A 22,223-nucleotide genomic window follows, 5' to 3' on the forward strand; every position below is an offset into this window, starting at 1 on the left:
TATAAACAGTGGTGACTGTACAGGTTCCATATTTTGGACAAGAGCAGCTGCCAAGCAGTTGGGATGCACATCCCAGGGGGGTTACGTTCTTTATCTTCCGAATCTATGATCAGTGTAACCGATAACAGAAATTTTATAAACATTTACTGCTTTATAAACATTAAAGGGGCGGCACAGTGGCACAGCGGTAGAATGGCTGCCTTACAGCGCCAGTGACTCTGGTTCAATCCTGACTACAGGTGCTATCTGTACAGAGTTTGAACGTTCTCCCCATGACTGCGTGGGTTTTTGCCAGGTGCTATATGTTAATCTTATCAGACTTTTACTCTATTAGATTGTTAATGCTTAATTTCATATAAATTATTGTATAGTACACAAGTGTCATAGTCATACAGAAAGGAAACAGGCCCATCTTGTCCATGCCATGCCTTATCTGCGCTCGTCTCCCCTGCCTGCATTTGGCCCATATATCTCTCTAAACCTTTTCTATCCATGTACCTGACCAAATGTTCTTTCAATGTTGCTATTGTACCTGCCTCAACTACCTCCTTTTGCAGCTTGTTTCATATTACCCACCACCCTGTGCGAGAAAAAGCTGCCACTTAGGTCCCTATTAAATCTTTTTCCCTTTCACCTTAATCCCATGTCCTCTGGTTCTTGATTCCCCAGTATGGATGGGGCATCTTGGTCAGCATGGGCAAGCTGGGCCGAAGGACCTGTTTCCATGCTGAATGACTATGACTATTCGTGACATGATGAAAGTAACTTAAAGCAAATAGTTTGAGCTGCAGTAGTAAAACTGGGGCAGAGACTTTTTAATAATTTTTGATCTTTTGTTCTCTATGAGGTTAATATGCAGTCTTGTCTACTATGGATTGACTCTAAGTGCAGGGGACCTGGGTGGCGATCGATATCTAAACATAGCGCTCTCTGGATTGGCGGAGTTGCCTTCATATCCTATCTGTCTCTTTCTGTTGAGTCGTACCTGGTAAGCTGATTTTAAATCTCATGTTCCAAAAATATTTCTCTTACTATTTAAAGTTTGCCTTATTTTCCGAAATAATTGTATATAAAATTATGAGGGGCATAGATAAGGTAGACAGAACATTTTTCTGAGGATGGCAATGTCCAACATTTAAGGGCGGCACAGTGGCGCAGTGGTAGAGATGCTGCCTTACAGCGCCAGAGATCCTGGTTCGACCCTGACTACGAGTGCTGTCTGTATGGAGTTTGTATGTTCTTTGACCGCATGGGATTTCTACAGGTAGAGATGCAGTGCTTCATCCCACATTCCAAAGAAGTACAGGTTCGTAGGTTAATTGGCTTCGGTAAAATTGTCCCTAGTGTGTAGGATAGTGCTAGTGTATGGTTTGATCGCTGGTCGGCGCAGACTCGGTAGGGCAAAGGGCCTGATTCCGCACTGTATCTCCTAAAGTTAAAAAAAGTCTAAAAAAGCACTAGAGGGCCTGGAATGTGCTGCCAGGGGTGGTGATATCGGCAATTACAATAGTGACATTTAAGACGCTTTTGGATCTGCACATGGAAGTGCAGGGAACAGGTGGATATGGGTCATGTACATGCAAATGAGAGGTTTTAACGGCATCATGTTCGGCATAAACGTGGGCTGAAGTGCCCATTCCTGTGCTATGCAGATCAATGTTTTATTTTCCTGATTTAGATTGGCATTAGCTGATTTACTTTTCCAGTCAAAATGATTTTTATTTGTGCTATGATATGGCATTATAAAAATGAGTGGTCCTGAAGTCATTTTTATAAACTCATCAAATCATCTCATAGCATTTGCTGTTAGTGACATGATCTGATTTCATGACACAGTCCTATTAAATAATAATTCTTGTAAATTGAAAGAAGGATTCTTTTTGTTTTGCTGTTGCCACTAGCTAGATATTTTTTTACTTTAACTGGTCCGTTGGAGTAATAGTGACACTTTTGATTAATTGAATTGATTGAAAGATGCAGAGGAGAAACAGGCTTTTCAGCCCATCGAGTCCGCATGAACCAGCGATCACCCATTCACACTGGTTCTATGTTGTTCCCACTTTCTCATGCACTCCTTACACACTAGAGGGCAATTTACAGAGGGACAAACCCGCAAGTCTTTGGGGTGTGGGAGGAAACTGGAGCATCGGGAAGAAACCCACGTGGTCACAGAGAGAATGTGAAAACTAACGCAGACAGCGCTCAAGGTCAGGATTGAACCCGGGTATCTGGAGCTGTGAGGCTGCATCTCCACCAGCCGCACCACTCATCAGGGGAGATGAGAACAGATTTGTGTAAATCCATCAGCAAAGAGGCATCAGTTAGTTGATTTAGAGAGTTTACTGTGGAGGGTACAGAGGAGGTTTACGAGAATGATCCCAGCAATGAGTGGGTTAACGTATGATGTGCGTTTGATGGCACTGGGCCTATACAAACTGGAGTTGAGAAGGATGAGGAAAGATCTCATTGAAATTTACCGAATAGTAAAAGGCCTGGATAGACTGGATGTGGAGAGAATGTTTCCACCATAGAAACATAGAAAATAGGTGCAGGAGTAGGCCATTCGGCCCTTCGAGCCTGCACCGCCATTCAATATGATCATGGCTGCACCGAGCCTGCACCGCCATTCAATATGACCAGTGGGAGAATCTAGGACCAGAGGGCATAGACTCAGAGCAAAAGGACGTACCTTTAGAAAGGAGATGAGGAAAAATGTCTTTAGTCAGAGGGTGGTGAATCTGTGGAATTCATTGCCACAGACGGCTGTGGAAGCCAAGTCAATGGATATCTATAAGGCTGAAATTGACAGGTTCTTGATTAGTAAGAGTGTCAGGGGTTATGGGGAGAAGACTGGAGAATGGGGTTGAGAGTGAAAGATAGATCAGCCATGATTGAATGCCGGAGAATACTTGATGGGCTGAATGGCCTAATTCTGCTCCTAGAACTTATGAACTTATATTCAAAACATGGCGTGGAGCTGGGCATTGGTGGTATTTGAACTGCTGTTTCTTGTGCCTTGTTGTTCCATTAGGTCAGGTCGCAGGCGAACACTTGCAGGGTTTCTGCTTGTGGGAGGGGCAGCTTGTCTTATCATCATTTTGCTTCCAGAGACTAAAGGTAAGATAACAATTATTCAGACAAATTGCATGTTTATCATGTGATTGAAGGTCACAGCACTATACGTGCGCAATTAAACCTCCTTTTTGTTATTTGTTTATTTCTGTACCTCTGGGTAATTGATACCTGTATTAGAAGATTATTCTTTTCTATGCTGGCTCTGTCTGAAAACAGTCCCAACCCGAATTGTCACCTATCCAGGAAGGAACTGCAGATGCTGTTTTATACCAAAGATAGTCACAAAGTGCTGGATTAACTCAAGAGGGTCAGGCAGCATCTCCGGAGAAAAAGGATGGGTAATGTTTCGGATCTGAAGAAGGGTTTTTTTCCGGAGATGCTGCCTGACTGAGTTACTCCAGCGTCCAGCATTGTGTGTGTCCTTCATTACTATGTTAATATGGCTCGGATGTTTCATGCATGTAAATCATTGAAACTGCTATACTAATAGTTAATATTTCATGCTCAGTTTATTACTAAATCTATTTGAATAAATTTTGAATGACTTTTGACAGTCAGGGGTTCATAGAAGTACATTGTTGAGGTTAGTGTTGTGCTGTGTTCAAGAGCCTGATGGTTTACTTTAGACATTAGAGATACAATGCAGAAACAGGCTCTTCAGCCAACTGAGTCCCCACTGACCATCCATCACCCGTTCAAACTGTCTGAAGAAGGGTCTCGACCCGAAACATCACCCATTCCTTCTCTCCAGAGATGCTGCCTGTCCCGCTGAGTTACTTCAGCTTTTTGTGTCTATCTTTCATTCAAACTAGTTCTATGTTACCCCACTTTCTCATCCACTCCTGCACGCTAGGGGCAATTTAGAGGGCCAATTAACCTACAAACCTGCATGTCAGGGATGTGGGAGGAAATTGGAGCACTCGGAGGAAACCCACAAGGTCACAGGGAGAATGTGCAAACTCCACACACACACACACGCTGTGAGGCAGTGGCTCTACCAGCTATGCTACCGGTCTATCAATAAACATAACTAAACTAAACCATCATGAAACTGAACTAAAATGCAATCTCTACGCTTTTTCATTCTACATTCCAAATAGCCACTGCTCCTTCAGAGGAGAATTAATGACATTGACATTTTTATGCTTCTGAGTCTGTTAAGTGCAGAAACATCTGAACTAATATTAAAACTATAGTAAGCATGATATCCATTTGAAATCTTGGCACCAAAGCTTTTGATGTTTATTTTAATTGTGGCCACAATCTGAATTCTCCCCTATTTCAGAATACTTAACACTTCATGGAGAGACGATGGTATCTTGGTTTAAATGGCTTGCATTTCACATGAACTTTATTTATTTTTGTTGCTATTGTACATTCAACTTGGGCAAGATGATCCAAAGGACCTGTATCCATGCTGTAAGTGTGTCTGTGTAACTTATTTTTGAAACTTTGAGTGCATTTTCTTGGTTGTGACCAGCTTTAAGATTTATTTTCAGAGAAAAACCTTTCCTTTTGTGTATTTGTTTTCCAGCCTTCGATATTTGCTATTAAATTTGCAATATTATTGCTATTATTTTAAGAATTTAATGCAAAACCTTCATATAACTGAATCTATATACACTCTTTTTCAGGCACTGGGTTCATGTCCTTTGTAATTAGCCAAACTCCCTGTATTCTGGGTAAACTGTCTATAAGTGCTGCATTTAATGTAGTCTACATCTATTCCTCTGAGCTCTTTCCCACCTCAGTCAGGTAAGTTTGTGGTCAGTGAAATTTGGAGAGTGACTGTAATCATCCATTTCTGATATTCCATTTGCAATCCCAGTTTTTAAAAAATGTATTTGTTTCAATTTATTCTTTTCACATTAATGATGCCAGCAAGATTTATTTCCCCAGGCAAAGGGCGGCACAGTGGTGCAGTGGTAGAGTTGTAGTCTTACAACGCCAGAGACCCGGGTTTGATCCTGACTACGGACACTGTCTGTGCGGAGTTTGCATGTTGTCCCTGTGAGCACGTGGGTTTTCCCTAGATACTCCAGTTTCCACCCACATTCCAAAGGCGTGCAGGTTTATAGGTTAATTGGCACATCTTTGGGATGCGGGAGGAAACCGGGGCACCCGGAGGAAACCCACATGGTCCTGGAGAACGTGCAAACTCGACACAAATAGCATCTGAGGTCGGGATCGAATTTGGGTCTCTGGCGCCGTGAGGCAGTAGCATTACCCACTAGTTTGAATTTATATTTCTTTACACCGATGTTTGAATATTTTTATCTACTGATGTAACTTGGAACCAATTCTTACGTTCTATTACATTTGAGTTCATAAGTTATAGGTGCAGAAGCGGGCAATTTGGCCCATCAAGTCTACTCTGCCATTCAATCATGACTGATCAATCTCCCTTTCAACCCCATTCTCCTGCCTTCACCCCATAACTTCTGACACCCATATTAATCAAGAATCTATCAATCTCCGCTTTAAAAATATCCATTGACTGAGCCTCCACACCCTTCTGTGGCAATTAATTCCACAGATTCACCACCCTCTGAATAAAGAAATTTCTCCTCATCTTTCTAAAGGTGCATCCTTTTATTCTGAGGCTATGGCCTCTGGTCCTAGACTCTCCCATGAGTAGAAACATCCACTCTATCCAGGCCTTTCATTATTCGGTAAGTTTCAATGAGGTCCCACCCGCATCCTTCTAAACTTCAGTGCGTACAGGTCCAGTGATGTCAAATGCTCATCATAATCATTCCTGGGAGGTCTCTGTGGCCTTAGAACATCACTCTAAATCCCTATTTGTTTTTTAGCAACTCTGTCAGGATTCACGATGTAAAAGTAGAATCGGACCAAATCTTAATTATAAACTATTTTGAGGTATTTGTTGACTGATGGTACATCAGCATTTTTTCAGATTTTCAATGGTGTGAAATTCTGCACTGAGCCATTCTTGCATGAGTTTGTGAATTTGTATGTCAAAGTTTCAACTAATTTTATTTTTTGCTGCTTTCCTATAGGAATGTTGGAATGGGAATCTGTTCTATGTCTTCCAGAATTGGTGGGATCATTGCACCCTTTGTCCCATCGCTGGTGAGTCTGCAGTCTTTTCTTTTCTGTTGCAGACCCCATTAGATCCTTCCCCTTCCAAGCTGGCTACTTGATTCAGTTTGTCTTCCAGTCCTACTACAGTAAATCTAAGTTGGTAATGAGCATTTTGTTAATGAAATCTTAGAAGTATGTTTGGATGTTCATTGATCTCAAAGGTTATAAATTAAAGGTGAGTTTTAGGACGGATTTTATTTATGGAAAGGAACCAGATGCTGGTTTAAACTGGAGTAACTCAGCAGGTCATGGGGCATCTCTGGAGAAAAAGGATGGGTGAAGTTTCGGGTCGGATCTGAAGGAGGGTTCGAACTCAAAATGTCACCCATCCTCCTCCAGAGATGCTGTCTGACCTATTCCAGCGCTTTGTGTCTATATCAGATTTTATTTGTTATTTACCATTCTGTGCAGCACAGTAATGTCTCAAGAAGGATCTGTAACGTCACTTATTCATGTTTTCCAGAGATGCTGCCTGACCTGCTGAATTTCTCAAGCGCTTTGTATTCTTTTGAGCTTTAATTATTATATTGATATAACATAAAGACCAGCATATTACTGGGAGTTCAGGAAATCGTGGTATGCAAGGTTCAATTTAGTAGATATTAGAGGACATTGAAGTATGAAACACAGTCCTTGTCAAAATATCAATGAATCTTTATCTCAGTTCTTCAAAACATTGAGGATAGGGCAGGAAAATGTTGAAGCTCAGCTGTAACTTGGAAACGTGGCCAAATTGCCTACTCCTTCCCCACCTTGTTCCCAAAAGAATGTATTCAAACATTGTGAAACATTTTTAATTCTAAAATTAACACTTACTCCTTGGGTACATCCCGAACTTTATTTCATTTTCTCTGCAATTGCTTACATGGGATTTTCTGTTGTTTCTTTAACCTGTTTTTGCTCATGAGCTGCTTTCAGCCTCGATTATCAGCTGCCCGCTGTTGATCTGTGTTGAACACCTGTAGAAAATGCCATATTGAATGTCAAATTGAGGCCTGTGATCTGGAACACATTAACCTTTGTGGTTATGTGTGGGAAGGAACTGCAGATGCTGGTTTAAACTGAAGATTGACACAAAAAGCTGGAGTAACTCAGCTGGACAGGCAGCATCTCTGGAGAGAAGGTATGGATGGCTTTTCAGACGTTTAGTCTGAAGAAGGGTCTCGACCCGAAATGTGACCCATTCCTTCTCTCCAGAGATGCTGCCGTCCCACTGAGTTACTCCAGCATTTTGTGTCTATCAACCTTTGTGGTTAGCTTTCCCAAGATTAATGTTGAATTCCATTCCTTTGGAACCGATAAATTCCAAACCAATAGATTTATTTTTGCTTCAATTCATGAAAAAATGTACCCAAAGTAACTTGCTCATTTACTATAGCCACCTGATTTGTCTTTGTTTTTCTATTGTCGATGAGTAGTTTTGTGTTTTTTTTGCATTAAAACACCAGTAAGGGTCATATTTGTATAATTACAGTTAAACACATAGTTTGATTGTAATTACACATCTCAGCCTTGGTTATCTGGTTTGGTTTAGTTTATTATTGTCAGGTACAGTGAAAATCTTTTTGATGTGTGCTATCCATGATCACAATCAAGCCGTCCACAGTGTGCAAATACAGGATAAAGGGAATAATGCTTCCTGGTAGTCAAAGAATTGACAAATCTGAGAGGTGATTAAGAAGAGCATTGTTAGTGTCAGAAATGTTGCTGTTGAAATAAAGGTTTAAAAGAGTGGAGCGATTGTAATGTATGGTAGCAGACAACACTTCTGGGGTCAGCAGGCAGAGAGTCACCTGGCTTCAGCGCCATCTTGCATGGAAGTCTATCTATTATTAGAGATCGTTAGCCCCCTGATTGGAAGTAAATATTGATCCTGCATTATCTTTCTTAAGATGTCACATTGCTGTGAATACAAATGCAATAAGGATTGCTAACATACGGCTCTAAAATGGTCTGAGCAATATTCCGGTATTGCCAATTTCTGGCATATTCTTGAGATGGTGATTCGGAATACTGTTGCAGGTTTAACTGAAACAAAATATTCAGTGTTGCTGTGTTAGTCTGCCAGCTAAGTTAATTTGCTTGTTGAAAATCAAAGCAACAATCAGTGCACTAATTAGCTTCTCTCCTGCATTCGTGTACAGCAGGAGTGTACTCAATTGAGATGAAAGGGAAATGTTGACAGGTGATTGTCACTACTGATATTCCTCTGCTCTTGATAACTGGCACGCACCCAAGGAAGGCATTTGGAAAGCACTGGGTGTTCATGCAAATTTATTATATTAGCAGTACCTTTGTTTCCCATCTCAAAATAAAGCACAGCCTTTAACGGAGCTTAAACTTAGGGTCAGAGTCCCCTTAGTCCTCATCTTTCACCTCATTGGCCGTCGCATACAGAACACAATCCTCCAACATTTTCGCCACCTCCAACAGGATCCCACCACTAGCCATCTCCACCCCTTTCCGCTCTCTGCAGGGACCGTTCCCTCCGTAGCTCCCTGGTTAACTCGTCCCTTCCCAATCAAACCACCCCCTCCCCAATAAAGCAGGAGATGCAACTCCTGTTCCTATACCTCCCCTCAACTCCGTCCATGAACCCCAGGAGGCTATTCAGGTGAGGCAGAGGTTCACTTGCACCTCCTCCAACCTCATCCACTCTATCCTCTGTACCGGGTGTGGACTATATATCGGCGAGACCAAGCCCAGGCTCGGCGATCATTTCGCTAACACCTCCACTCAGTCCGCCTACCTGATGTACCTGATCTCCCGGTTGCTAAACACTTTAACTCCCCCTCCCATTCCCACACTGATCTTTCTGTCCTGGGCCTCCTCCATTGTCAGAGTGAAGCCCAGCACAAATTGGAGGAACAACACCTCATATTTCGCTTGGGCAGCTTACACTCCAGCGGTATGAATATTGACTTCTTTAACTTCAAGTAACCCTTGCACTCCATCCGTCCCCCATTCCCAGTTCTCCGCCCAGTCTGACTGAACTCGATTACATTTTATCTCTGTTTGATTTGTTTGCATTGTTCTCCGAGCGAACAATGACCTATTCTACATCTGCCTTGATCTCCATCCCCTTTATCTCGTTTTCATATTTTATCTCTGTTTCTCCCTCTCCCCTGACTCAGTCTGAAGAAGGGTCTCGACCCGAAACATCACCCATTCCTGCTATCCAGAGATGCTGCCTGTCCCGCTGAAATACGCCGGCATTTTGTGTCTAATTTCATCTAAGTTTAGCTTAGAAACACAGCATAGAAACAGGCCATTCGGCCCACCAAGTCCGCACCGGCCATCGATCACGCGTTCACCCCATTTCTGTTATCCCACTTTCTCGTCCACTCCCTACACACTAGAGACAATTTACATAGACCAGTTAACCTACAAATTTGCACATCTTTGGGATGTGGGAGGAAACCATAGCACCTGGAGGAAACCCAAGCGGTTACAGGGAGAACATGCAAACTCCGCACGGACAGCACCCGAGGTCAGGATCAAACTCTGATCACCGGCGCTATGAGGCAGCAACTCTACCCGCTGTACCACTGTGCCACCCAAGTCAATTTTGCTATAAAGGTTTATAGATATTTTGACAGGCAAAATGTCTGGTAGTTCCTGCGTTAGATTAAACGTGACACTTTTGCATCACATTCCACTAGTTACATCTTTTTGTGTAATTTTATTTCCCCTGCTTTAACTTCTATAGAGTATATGGCAGTGACTTGAGAATTGTCTTTGGCAGGTCACCAGTTATGCACTGGGTCATCTCTGACAGTACTTGGACATGTTTTAGTGTAATTAGAAACCTTTTACAACATTGTTTACATGAAAGAGCAGACTTCAATTGGCCAATAAAAGGATTTCTCAGTATTTTCCATCTTAGAAGTCCTACAGCATGAAACAGACCCTTCAGCCCAAATCGTCCATGCTGTCCAAGATGCTTCATCTAGGCTAGTCCCAATTGCTGGCATTTGGCCAGTATCCCTCAAATCTTTTGTATCCTTGTACCTGTCCAAATGTATTTAAAATGCTGTTATAGCAGTTGTCTCTGGCAGAGAAAGACATTGAAGTTTGTAACCTCTGGCAGCTCATTCCATGAACCCACCATCCTCTGAGTGAAAAGGTTGCCCCTCGGGTTCCTAATAAATCTTCCCCTCTCGCCTTACACCTATGTCCTCTGGTTCTTGATTTCCCTACTTTGTATTCATCCTATATATTCCCTTCATGATTTTTATATACCTTTGTAAGATCACCCTTCAACCTTCTGTGCTCCAAGGAGTAAAGTTCTAGCCTGCCCAACTTCTCCCTGTAGTTCAGGCCCTTGAGTCCTCGTGAACCGTCTCTGCATTCTTTGCAACTTAATAATATCCTTCCCACAGCAGGATAACCAAAATCGAACACGATCCCCAAGTGCGGCCTCACCAACATCTTGTACAACTGTAACATCAAAATAGTGAATGACACTATTGTATAGTGGATTATTATTTTTTTATTGTCTTTGATTGTCAGTAACCAAAGATCAAACTGAGGGGGAAAATGTGACTACTACGAGTTTGTGCTTTAATGTCATAGTTGAACATGAAGCTGAATGCTCTTCTATTTAGTGTATAAATCCATCAAATGATTTTGAGCATGGGATTATTGATATCTAGAAATAATTAATTCAACTCTGAAGGCAGGAAAATACACATTACGTTCCATTATCAACCTTTAGACTTCAGAGATACAGCGCAGAACAGGCCCTATGGCCCTTGAGTCCGCGCCGACCAACAATCGCACTGTACACTAGCACTGTCTGCACGCTAGGTACAATTTTTACAATTTACCAAAGCAAATTAACTTTGAGTGTAGGAGGAAACCAGAGCACCCGGAAAAAACCCAAGTGGTCATTGGGAGAACATACAGACAGCACCCGTAGTCAGGATCAAACCCAGGTCTTTGGCGCTGTAAGGCAGCAACTCTACTCTAGTTTACAAAAGAAGGCACAAAGTTCTGGAGTAAGTCAAGGCAGCGTCTGGAGAACATGGATTGGTGATGTTTCGGGTCGAGACCCTTCTTCGGACTGGACACGGATCCTGTCCTGAAACATCACCTAATCCATGTTTTCCAGGGATGCTGCCTGACCTTCTGAGTTACTCCAGCATTTGCATCATCTTCTGGTTTATATAGGACAGGGATTTCCACCCACCCTGCTTCTCTCATTTTATTTGCATGTTTCTCTTTTGACCTAGCTGCTATAATTTCTTCCTGATACTATGCATTCCATGAGTTTGTCAACTCTGGTGCAATAAGATATCAGTGTCAATTTATTAATAACATTTAAGAAAACTTTTTTTTTGCCTGAAACATGACCATTTTCACTTGGGTTGGGCAAGTATAGAAATGTACTAAACAAAACAATGGATTTGTGTCAAGTGGCTGGTTATGAGATTTTTCTGTAAATTGAGATATTTAAAATTCTGTGAGTTACAGTTTGCCTGTGGAAGTTGAGCTTTTTGTTAAACCCTTAATTTATTGTATTAAAAAAAATAGACCAATTTTCAAAAGTTAATTAAACATAAGCATCTTAATATACTTAAGATGCACAGAATGAACTTAATTTAATGGCCTGGCATTATGATTTTAATACTTTCATTGAATATATGTAGGACAGCTGTATAATTTTAGGTGTTTTATTTTCTGGAAAGGACACAAGTGACTCGGTGAGTCAGGCAGCATCTCTGGAGAACATGGATGGGTGACTTTTTGGGTCGGGGCCCTTCTTCAATCTTATTTCTGGAATATGTGTTCTTTAATGTGCATGCAATAATATATAACGTCTAATCACTAAACCTTGGGTTTATACTTCCATGTGGCAACGTTGACAAATGTTGACCATCAGTTTTAACTGCATGGAGAATTAGAGTTCTTTAGGTTTTGGAGAGTTTTTTAAAAGGGCATTTCATGCCTTGTGTGTTCTGCATTTAGCAACAGCAAGACATTGCCACGGTATAATAGGATTCTGTTAATTTAGAGATACAGCATGGAATCAGTCCCTTTGGCCCACTGAGTCCACGCCAACCTTCGATCACCCGTTCACACCTGTTCCATGTTATCTCACTTTCACATCCACTCCTTACACATTAGGGTCACTCCGTACACTAGCTCTATCCTACACACTAGAAGCCAATTAACCTACACATCTCTACATTTTTGTAATGTGGGAGAAAAACAGAGCACCCGGAGAAATCCCACGCGGTCACAGGGAGAACCTGCAAAATCCGTACAGACAGCACCTGTAGTCAGGATTGAACCTGGGTCTCTGGCACTGTGAGGCAGCAACTCTTTCGCAGCACCACCATGCCACAACTGTTCCTGAGAACAGTTCGTAATCCCAAACTGTATGCAAGTCAGACATGAGGGGAAGTTGTGTGGAAGAGGAGAGGATCACGGTGATGGGAGCGTTGATGGGAGAGCGAGCAGGAGTAGATAGCCACCCTCCAGCCGGCATCGCTGACTCTGAGTCTGCACTGCTCAATCCAGTTCTCGAGAGTTGCAACTTGGAGTGTTGGGAAGAGAAGGCAGGCGGAAATAGTGTCATAAAGTCATACAGCATGGAAACTGGCCCTTCAGCTCACCTTGCCCATACGGAGCAAGATGCCCCATCTACAGTAGGCCCACCTTTAGTCCATATCCCTCTGAACCTTTGGTCCATATCCCTCTGAACCTGTCCAAATGTCTTTTAAATGCTGTTATAGTACCTGCCTCAACTACCTCCTCTGGCAGCTCATTCCATTTACCCACTACTCTCTGAGTGAAAAAGATACCCCTCGTTTTTCTCCAAACACTTACAGGTTTGGAGGTTAATTGGCTTTGATAAAATTGTACATTGCCCCTAGTGTATGGAGGTGATCGCTGGTCAGCACGTTCAATCAATCAACTCTATTCAACCAAAGTATTGGTTTGAGGGAGCACGGTATCTCCTCAATTATTATGAAATGCCTGGACCTCTTATACTCTGGAACATTTGCTTGTTAGGAGATGCGATTGAGGCCAACTATAACCATCTGTATTTAAAGATTTTGACTGAAGAATGTTTGCTTATGTGCTTTTGGTTCTTGTGTTTGGCTGCCTTATCCAATGCCCAGAGTCATTTATACCTTCAGTTTTGTGTTTATTGGCCTTTCTTCCATTCATTCATTCACAGAAATCCATTCAGGTGTCATTGCATTTTGTGGTGCTTGGAGTTGCCGGTCTGCTGGCAGGGGTCCTGTGCTTACTTCTGCCTGAAACGCTGAATAAACCTGTGCCGGAAAAGATCTCTGACCTCTACAGCATTGCGCATCACAAATGTGATGTAGTGGTTTCACAGGTCAGTGGAGTGGTGTGTTACCAGTGTAATTGAGTGATGGACAGCTCTCGTCTAGACACATTGTGCTGCAGTAACAAAGTGCTGGAGATACATTCTCCTCTGTACACTAATTAATGATGATGGTTGCATACCGTCTCTTCATTACTCAGGACTCATACAACCTGGAAACAGGCCCTTTGGCACGACTTGCCCACACCAACCAACATGTCCCATCTACACTAGCCTCACCTGGCTGCATTTGGCCCATATCCCTCTAAACCTATTAATGTACATGTCCAAATGTCATTTAAACGTTGTGATTGTACCTGCCTCAACTATCTGCTCAGGCAGCTCATTCCATATACCCCCCACCCTCTATGTGTATGTATATATATTTTTAAAGTTGCTTTATTTAAAATAAAGGCCAGATGAATTACAATAAAATACTGCAATAGTGGTCAATCTCAGCCTATTTTTCTTCACTTAACTGCAAATTATATATTTATTTTCAGGCAAATGTCGTAAATCCCACTGAAGAGAGCAGTGAGAGTGAAGAGGATTTTGCTGCCGATGAAGGAACAGCGTTGATCCAGTAACGTGAAGAATATTCTACACTTTAATGAGAGTGCAATACTGTAAGAAGCACTTTACTTTTACAGTTTACTGTTTTTCATGTATACCCTGCTTATTTATTGATAAGTGTAATGCCAGTTGAAACCTTACTGGCATTACAATGTTCAGGATGTTTACAGGATACACGTTCAAACAATAATGTGAACCTTGCAGTGCTGTGATTAATAAGTGAACTTGGCAACGGGGCCTGACTAACTTAATTTGCTAGAAAGGACACAAAGTGCTGGAGTTACTCAGCGGGTCGGGCAGCTTCCCTGCAGAACATGGATAGGTGATGTTTCGGGTCCGGATCCTTCAGACTTGACCCTCTCACCCTGAAACGCCACCTATCCATGTACTCCAGAGATGCTGCCTGACCTGTTGAATTACTCCACCACTTTGTGTCCTTTTTGTGCATTAACCAGCATCTGCAGTTCCTCATTTCCACTCCATAACCTCTGATCATCCTGTACTGGGTGAGGCATTTTTCTTTGTGTTTCTTGGCATCCACCCTCTTTCTCCTGCCTCTCTCGGCTTGGTTGCTTTGGAGGTGTTTATTTCTGAACTAGACGGTACTTGGTCCTACCTCAAATTTTAAGTCTCGAGTTCATAAACAAAACCACCACTCGTGCCGGAGGTACGACTTGTGTGGTAAAAACATCCTTTTCTGACTTTCTGGATTGTATTTATGAAAGCACCACCAGTAGGAAAGAAGCATCTGAGCCACCATGCTGCCCTAAGTTGTAAGTCGCTGTACTTTAAAACAGTGCATTCTATGTGAAATGCCTAATGCCTGTAAAGTGCAATGAAATGCGGTACAAATTTTTAATTATCATCTTATTTTCTGTTTTGGGAAATTCTTCAAGTTGATTGCTAGATAAAAGAAAAACTGTATTTGAAGTATTATATATATTTGCTGGAAATGTATAATGCTGACCTGTATGTTCTTGGCCATTTTACTTACCGAAGGTGTAAATGGGCCTTTTATCTAGGGGAGAGGAACGCTTATTTTGGGAGACTGGTTCTGAAAATGGAATATATTCTCCTTTTGTCGTCTAATACAACCATAAAGAACTTCTCCTTAGGCATGGTGTCATTCTGCAAACTCCCTTGAAGTGAATTTGCAATTATTTTTCTACACTGTATTCAATAACTAATCTTTATCGTTTCTTCTCAGATCATGTTTGTTTGTTGGTATTTTAATGCTGCAGCTTTGTCCATTAAAAAAAAAATTGGGTTAAGATCACACAAACTAGTTTCATGAAATGAGCGACATTAATAGAGAGAATATTTCTGTTAACCAGATCCCATTGATGTAAGGAAACATTTTCTGAACTATCTGAAGTGCACATTTGATTTTTATAAGCTGAAAATATGTTAAAGGTTGAAATTAGAATCAAGGACCAAACACTTTTTAAGAGTTCAATTATACTAGCAAAGTAAATTATTTCTTTGAGGCAATATCTCCCAAGTGTAACTTCCAAGAGAGTTTTTTTTTAAATGTCCACTTCTTCTTGAAAATAGTTATACTTTTGCCTGGACCAATAATATATTATTTTCTTGTAGGTACAAAATTAGTTTAAATGGAACACAATGTTAATAGTGGCCAGAAAGCAAATGCTCTACAATTGCATCTTCAGTGGCCAGTACCAACATTGAAAATATATAATAGACGTGAAGATGTATGCTGCAAAGCATTGCAATTGCAATTATAACAAAATGGAAAAAGTTCTTGCCAAATTTAATCATTCTTCCCTTGAGAGAAAGATTAAAGACTTGCCAACTTTTCACCAAGTGGTTATTAAATCCTGGTAACCCTTGAAGAATTGTGGTTCAAAAGTGTTTGAAAACAAATGTACATCACTCCTTTTTAAGTTTTGTCAAATCTTTCCCAAATGGCTATCTGTCATGGAAGTTGCTACTGCATTGGGACCAGTGAGCTAAAGTGCTTTAATTTGTAGTAATGCTCATTCCCTGTCTATACCAAAGAAATTCATCCTTACCAATGTTTGGACACATCTACATGGTCGACTTAACTCTGCCTCTGCCAGTCTTGTCAATTAAGAAGAGTTTTATTCTGTTTTCAGCTTGCAAAGTCTTGGTTCAGAATCCGAGTTTTGGAAGTATTTGCTAAAATGGTAATGGATCAATTCCTATGACAAAAAGCAAGCTGACTTCTTAATACAAGTACCAAACTATCTCCTCGTGTATTCCCTTTTGTATACATTACATTGAATACATTCCTTGTTTGTATTATGTGTACTAATCACATTTTGGAATAAATTGTTCGTATATTTTGGAGTTAGAACTAGTTTTGGGGCTAGTTCTAATTTCAATTCCAATGCTTTAATTCTAATTCCAACACTTTGTACAATTTATGTATGTATGTTTTCTTACTGATCCAGATTTCTTGGAAATAAACTATATTGTACACTATATTAATCCAGTTGATTACTTTGAATATGCCATGTGATTAAAATTCATGGGAGGCTTAGCTGAAAAAATGCCACACATTTTGCGGAAATTGATTTTGTAGTAACCAAAGACCTTGTGCGCATGATAAAAATCTGAATGTAGTTGGGTACCCTGACCCTGCTTGCATTTTAGATAACGATCGGTAAATCCTCTTGCCCACGGTTGTTTAGTTGAGTTTAGTTAATTGCCACGTGTATCGAGGTACAGTGAAAACCATTTGTTGCATGCCAACAAAATTAACCAGTCAGCGGAAAGACAATGCATCGAACCATCCACAGTGTACGGTTACAAGATAAAGGGAATAACGTGAATAACATTTAGTGTAAGGTAAAGTCTGATCAAAGATAGTCCGAGGGCCTCCAATGAGATGGATAGTAGCTCAGGACCGCTCTCTAGTTGTTGGTTGGATGGTGCAGTTGCCCGATAACTGCTGGGAAGAAACTGTCCCTGAATCTAGAGATGTGCGTTTTCATACCTCTTGCCTGATGGGAGAGGGGAGGAGGGAGTGGCTAGGGTGCGAATCATCCTTGATTGTGCTGGTGAGGTGTAGATGAAGAGGGGAGAATAGGGAGTGACGGTGGTGTGAGTCGTCTTTGATTATGCTGGTGGTCTTGCTGAGTGTGTTTGATGTTTATCGCAGTACTGTTTACATTTGGTCATCGCTTGTGATAAATTATGGCAAAATTCTATTTTAGTCCATCACTCATTATTTCAAGTGTGGTTGACTGGACGAGCAGCTGCTTTTGCAATTCTTTCTGGATGCCAGTCATTCACAATTAAAGGATTCCATCTGTCAAAATTTGCAGACAGCCAATTAGTCTTTTGGCACCTGAACTACAATTTTTTTTTAAAATTAGCAAACAAGACGCCACACCTTTTGGACATCGAATTGTCCGTCCTTAGGTAACCTCTACAAAACGCATCCTCCCCTTCCCTCCACCAACATTCCCTCCTACACAATTTGCACCTCGTTAATTCTCCAGCTTCACAATTCACAACACTATAATCCTTGTGTCTCACATCTCGTGCATGTTCATCTCAGGCCTTTGTCCAACATCTGCCTATCAACCCTCCCCCCCGCCTGTGTTCACCTATGACCTGCCAAGCTTTGTCTTGCCTCTCCACTCTTCTAGTTTTCTTTCACCACCCACTCCTGAAATCACTCTGTAGAAGGATCCTGACCCAAAAAGTCACCCATCTCTAAACTAACTAAGTCAAGAGTGTTCAATTGTCATATGTACAGAAAAACAATGAGATTCTTACGTGCAGCAGCATAAAAACATTAAAATATTTCCCAAGTTTGCAGCTGTTCTATTGTACTCCTGGTGAGGTTGTAGTGGAAGAGTGTTGCAAAATGTTTTATGTCTGAAATTCCAAAGCAATTGAACTCCAACGAGAAGGTATGCAGTGTCTTGGATTCATCGGTTGGGCTTTTCAAGTTGGTGACCAGACGTTACTGTGGTACCACAATCCCAGGTTTGAGATAGGTTTTAAATCAATCTGATCTGACTGGATATTCAACTTTGGAGGTGAAAGATATTGTCTCAATATTCTGCTCATTCGCTGTACCATTGCCAACTGACTGAAGGTTTCAATCTATTCTTTTGCTACTCTAGTTAGAATTTGAAAAGTGATGTGGAATTCGTTGCCACAGAAGGCTGTGGAGGCCAAGTCAATGGATGTTTTTAAGGCAGAGTTAGATAGATTCTTGATTAGTACAGGTGTCGGAGGTTATAGGGAGAAGGCAGGAGAATGGGGTTAGGAGGGAGAGATAGATCAGCCATGATTGAATGGCGGAGTAGTCTTGATGGGTCGAATGGCCCAATTCTACTCCTGTTCCTTATGACTGCAAATAGTGTGCTTTGATTAAAACATACAGCATGGAAACAGCCTCTTCGGCTCACCGAGTCCACGCCAATCATCGATCACCCGTTCACACGAGTTCTATGCTAACCCACTTTCCCATCCATTTCCTACACATTAGGGGTCATTTACAGAGGTCAATTAACCTTCCATTATGCACATCTTTGGGATGTGGGGGGGACCGGAGCACCCAGAGGAATCCCACGCGGTCACAAGGAGAACGAACATACTCCACGCATGGACAGCACCCACGGTCAGGATCGAACCCAAGAGTCTGGCACTGTAAGGCAGCGGTTCTACCTGCTGCACCACTCTGCCTGATGCCATTTCATTTACGCCGTTAATCTTTCAAAGCACAGTACCTTGGTAGAATTATAGCTGGCCTAGAAATAATTCTCTAAATAGGAGCATTGTACCTGCACTCCAGTGTTAACGCATGCTTACTCGTATTGCTCTAGACAATAATCCGGTCCCCAGTGAAAGTGCACGTGCATTTTGAGTGCAATGTTTGGTTTTGTAACTACATTGTTAATTTTAATTAATGCTGCCATCCACAGTGTTGGCTGACACATTCATCCACTAATTGATATCAGGTCAATACTGCTGCCTGGGATTAAATGAGTCATGCAAGATCCTTGCACGCATCGTGTTGACCTTGAGAAATTTCCCTTTCCATTGCATCTTCAGGGAATGATAACCCTTGTAATATATTTAGGTTATTATTATCACATGTACTGAGGCAGAGAGATAAACGTTGTTTTGCCTGCGATCAGATCAGAATACTATACATAAATACAGTCAAGCCAAACTCAACTCAATAGATAGAGCAAAGGGAAAGATGCAGAATAAAGTTTTTGATTAAAGTTTATTATTGTCACAGGTACCGTGAAAGGCTTTGCTTTGCATGCCATCGAAACAGATCACATAATACCATGCATAAATACAATCAAGCAAACTCGTGCAATAGATAGAGCAAAAAGAGCAAGATACAGAGAACCAAATGTAGATTTAGGTTTGAGTTTATTATTGTCGCATGTCCTGAGGTACAGTGAAAGGCTTTGTTGTGCATGTTATCCACAGATCAGGTAATACTATACTTAAGCACAATCAAACCAAACTTAAGTACAATAGGTAGAGCAAAGGGGAAGATACAGAGTGCAGAATATAGTTCTCAGCAGTGTAGCGCACCAGTTCCACAAAGAAAGTTCAATGTCCGTAATGGAGTAGAGGTGAATCGGACAGCGTCCTAGCTTATGGAAGGACCGTTCTGAAGCCTGATAACAGAGGGAAGGAAGCTCTTCCTGAGTATGATGGTGTGCATTTTCAAGCTTCTGTACCTCCTGCCAGATGGGAGCGGGGAGAAGGTATCTCTAAACTAAACTAAGGAATGACCAGGGTGGGACAAGTCTTGGATTATGTTGACTGCTTTTCCAAGGCAGCATGAAGTGTGGATGGACTCAAAGATGGGGAGTCTGGAGTGTGTCTTGGAGAGCCTGAAACAGTGTTATCTGTCACACCTTGGACACCTGGAAGATCTGTGATCATTGCAAGTATGTGTCTGCTCAAGGAAAGTGCAGGTCTCATTACCAATAACCATATATAACCATATAACAACTACAGCACGGAAACAGGCCCATTCGGCCCTTCCAGTCCACGCCGACCACTCTCCCTGACCTAGTCTCATCTACCTGCACTCAGACCATAACCCTCTAATCCCCTCTTATCCATATACCTATCCAATTTACTCTTAAATAATAAAATCGAGCCAGCCTCCACCACTTCCACCGGAAGCCCATTCCATACAGCCACCACCCTCTGAGTAAAGAAGTTACCCCTCATGTTACCCGTAAACTTTTGTCCCTCAATTCTGAAGCTATGTCCCCTTGTTGGAATCTTCCCCACTCTCAAAGGGAAAAGCCTACCCACGATAGAGCAACCACCTCCTCAATGCAGTGAACTCTGTCAACAACACAAAATGATCACTGCTGCCTAGAAATGTTTTACAAAGAGGGGCATTGACTACAAGACTCAGGAAGTCATGATGCAGCTTTATAGGACTTTGGTTGGACCACATTTGGAGTACAGGCCCACCAAACATTTGCCGGCAACTGGTGGTCGAGCATCTCCTTTAATCCAGACAAAATTACGAGACCGCACTTAAAAGAAGAAAACAGATCAGCCATGATCGAATAGCAGAGCAGACTAGAAGGGCCGAATGGCTTAATTCTGCTCCTATGTCTTATGGTCTTACATAAACTTAATTCTGAGAGCATCACCCAATGTATGGGCCACCCTGATAGAGTGGATGTGGAGAGGATGTTTCCAGTAGTGGAAGAGTCTAGGACCAGAAGCCATAGCCTCAGAATGAAACAACGTACCTTTAGAGTGGAGATGAGGAGGAATTTCTTTAGCCAGACGGTGGTGAATCTGTGGAATTCATTGCCACAGACGGTGGTGGCGGCCAAGTCACTGGGTATTTTTAAAGCAGAGATTGACAGGTTCTTGATTAGTACGGGTGTCAAAGGTTATGGGGAGAAGGCAGGAGAATGGGGTTGAGAGAGAAAGATAGATCACTCATGATTGAATAGTGGAGCAGACTCGAAGGGCCGAGTGGCCTGATTCTGCTTTTATGCCTTTTGAACCGTACCTAATTGTTCCAACGAAGCATCTTTTCCTCATTTAAAATTTACTTGCCATTTGGTTGTACTGATTTATATTTAATTTATTTGTTGGCATGAGTCTGCAGGTGCTGGAATCCTGAGCAAAACACAAAGTGCTGGAGGAACTCAGCGGGTCAGGTAGCATCTGTGGAGGGAAATGGACAGATGGCGTTTCAGGCTGGGTTGATTTTTGTTTATAACTTTTGTTCACTGTTTTCACTCACACCGGTTTGCCTGTGCCATTAGTATATCCAGCAGACAGCTTATTTGTTTATAACCATTGACTCACTTCTGACTCGGTATTGCTAGCTGCAATTCTGTGCTGGGTGGCACAGTGGAGCAGCAGTAGAGTTGCTCCAGCAAAGACCTGGGTTTAATACTGGCCTTGGGTGCTGTTTGTGTGGAGTTTGTAGGTTCACCACGTGACCACATGGGTTTTCTCCGGGTGCTCCGGTTTACACCCACATTCCAAAGACGTGCAGCTTTGTAGGTTAATTGGCCTCTGTAAATTGTCCCGAGTGTAGGATAGAACTAGTGTACGGGGTGATCAATGGTCGGCGCGGACTCGGTGGGCCAAAGGGCATGTTTCCATGTTGTATCTCTAAACTAAACTAAGCTGCAACATATGCCACGCTTACACTGATGTATTGATCACTGAGTTTGCCATGTCTGCAGGGAAGAAACTTATGGATTTGTAAGTGTCACAATATATTAATAGACGTGCCCAATACCATAAGATGCCAAATAATTAAAGGCTCTCGGATACCATTTTCTCCTCTGTTGATCTTTTAAAGGTTTAGGTTTATAATTGTCACGTGTACTGAGGTACAGTGAAAAGCTTTGCTTTGCCTGCTATCCAATCAGATCTAATACACCATATGTAAATACAATCAATCCAAACTCAAATACAATAGGTAAAGGGGAAGATACAGAGTGCAGAATATAGTTCTCAGCATTGTAACGCATCAGTTCCAGAGACAAAGTCCAATGCCCGCAATGGGTTAGAGGTGAATTGGACAGTACCCTGGCTTAAGGAAGGACCATTGAGAAGCCTAATAACAGAGGGGAAGAAGCTGTTCCTGAGCCTGGAGGTGCACGCT

General features: G+C 41.9%; 1 protein-coding gene across 2 annotated transcripts in view; it reads left to right on the plus strand.

Annotated features, from left to right (window-relative positions):
- The window catches only part of LOC144598806 (solute carrier family 22 member 15-like), a 29,562-nt gene extending 13,041 nt beyond the window's left edge, over positions 1-16,521 (plus strand). The window contains exons 7-13 of one of the 2 annotated variants that reach the window (XM_078409253.1): positions 848-988; positions 3,032-3,117; positions 4,710-4,830; positions 6,096-6,168; positions 13,370-13,534; positions 14,026-14,148; positions 16,213-16,521. In XM_078409253.1, coding sequence (XP_078265379.1) covers positions 848-988; positions 3,032-3,117; positions 4,710-4,830; positions 6,096-6,168; positions 13,370-13,534; positions 14,026-14,109 — 670 coding nt within the window. In that variant the 3' untranslated portion in view covers positions 14,110-14,148; positions 16,213-16,521. Of the gene's footprint in view, positions 1-847; positions 989-3,031; positions 3,118-4,709; positions 4,831-6,095; positions 6,169-13,369; positions 13,535-14,025 lie in introns of both variants that reach the window. The other variant, XM_078409252.1, reaches the window with a different exon arrangement.
- The last annotated feature ends 5,702 nt before the right edge of the window (positions 16,522-22,223 follow it).

Source organism: Rhinoraja longicauda, chromosome 12, assembly GCF_053455715.1.
Source record: "Rhinoraja longicauda isolate Sanriku21f chromosome 12, sRhiLon1.1, whole genome shotgun sequence".
Classification (NCBI taxonomy): domain Eukaryota; kingdom Metazoa; phylum Chordata; class Chondrichthyes; order Rajiformes; family Arhynchobatidae; genus Rhinoraja; species Rhinoraja longicauda.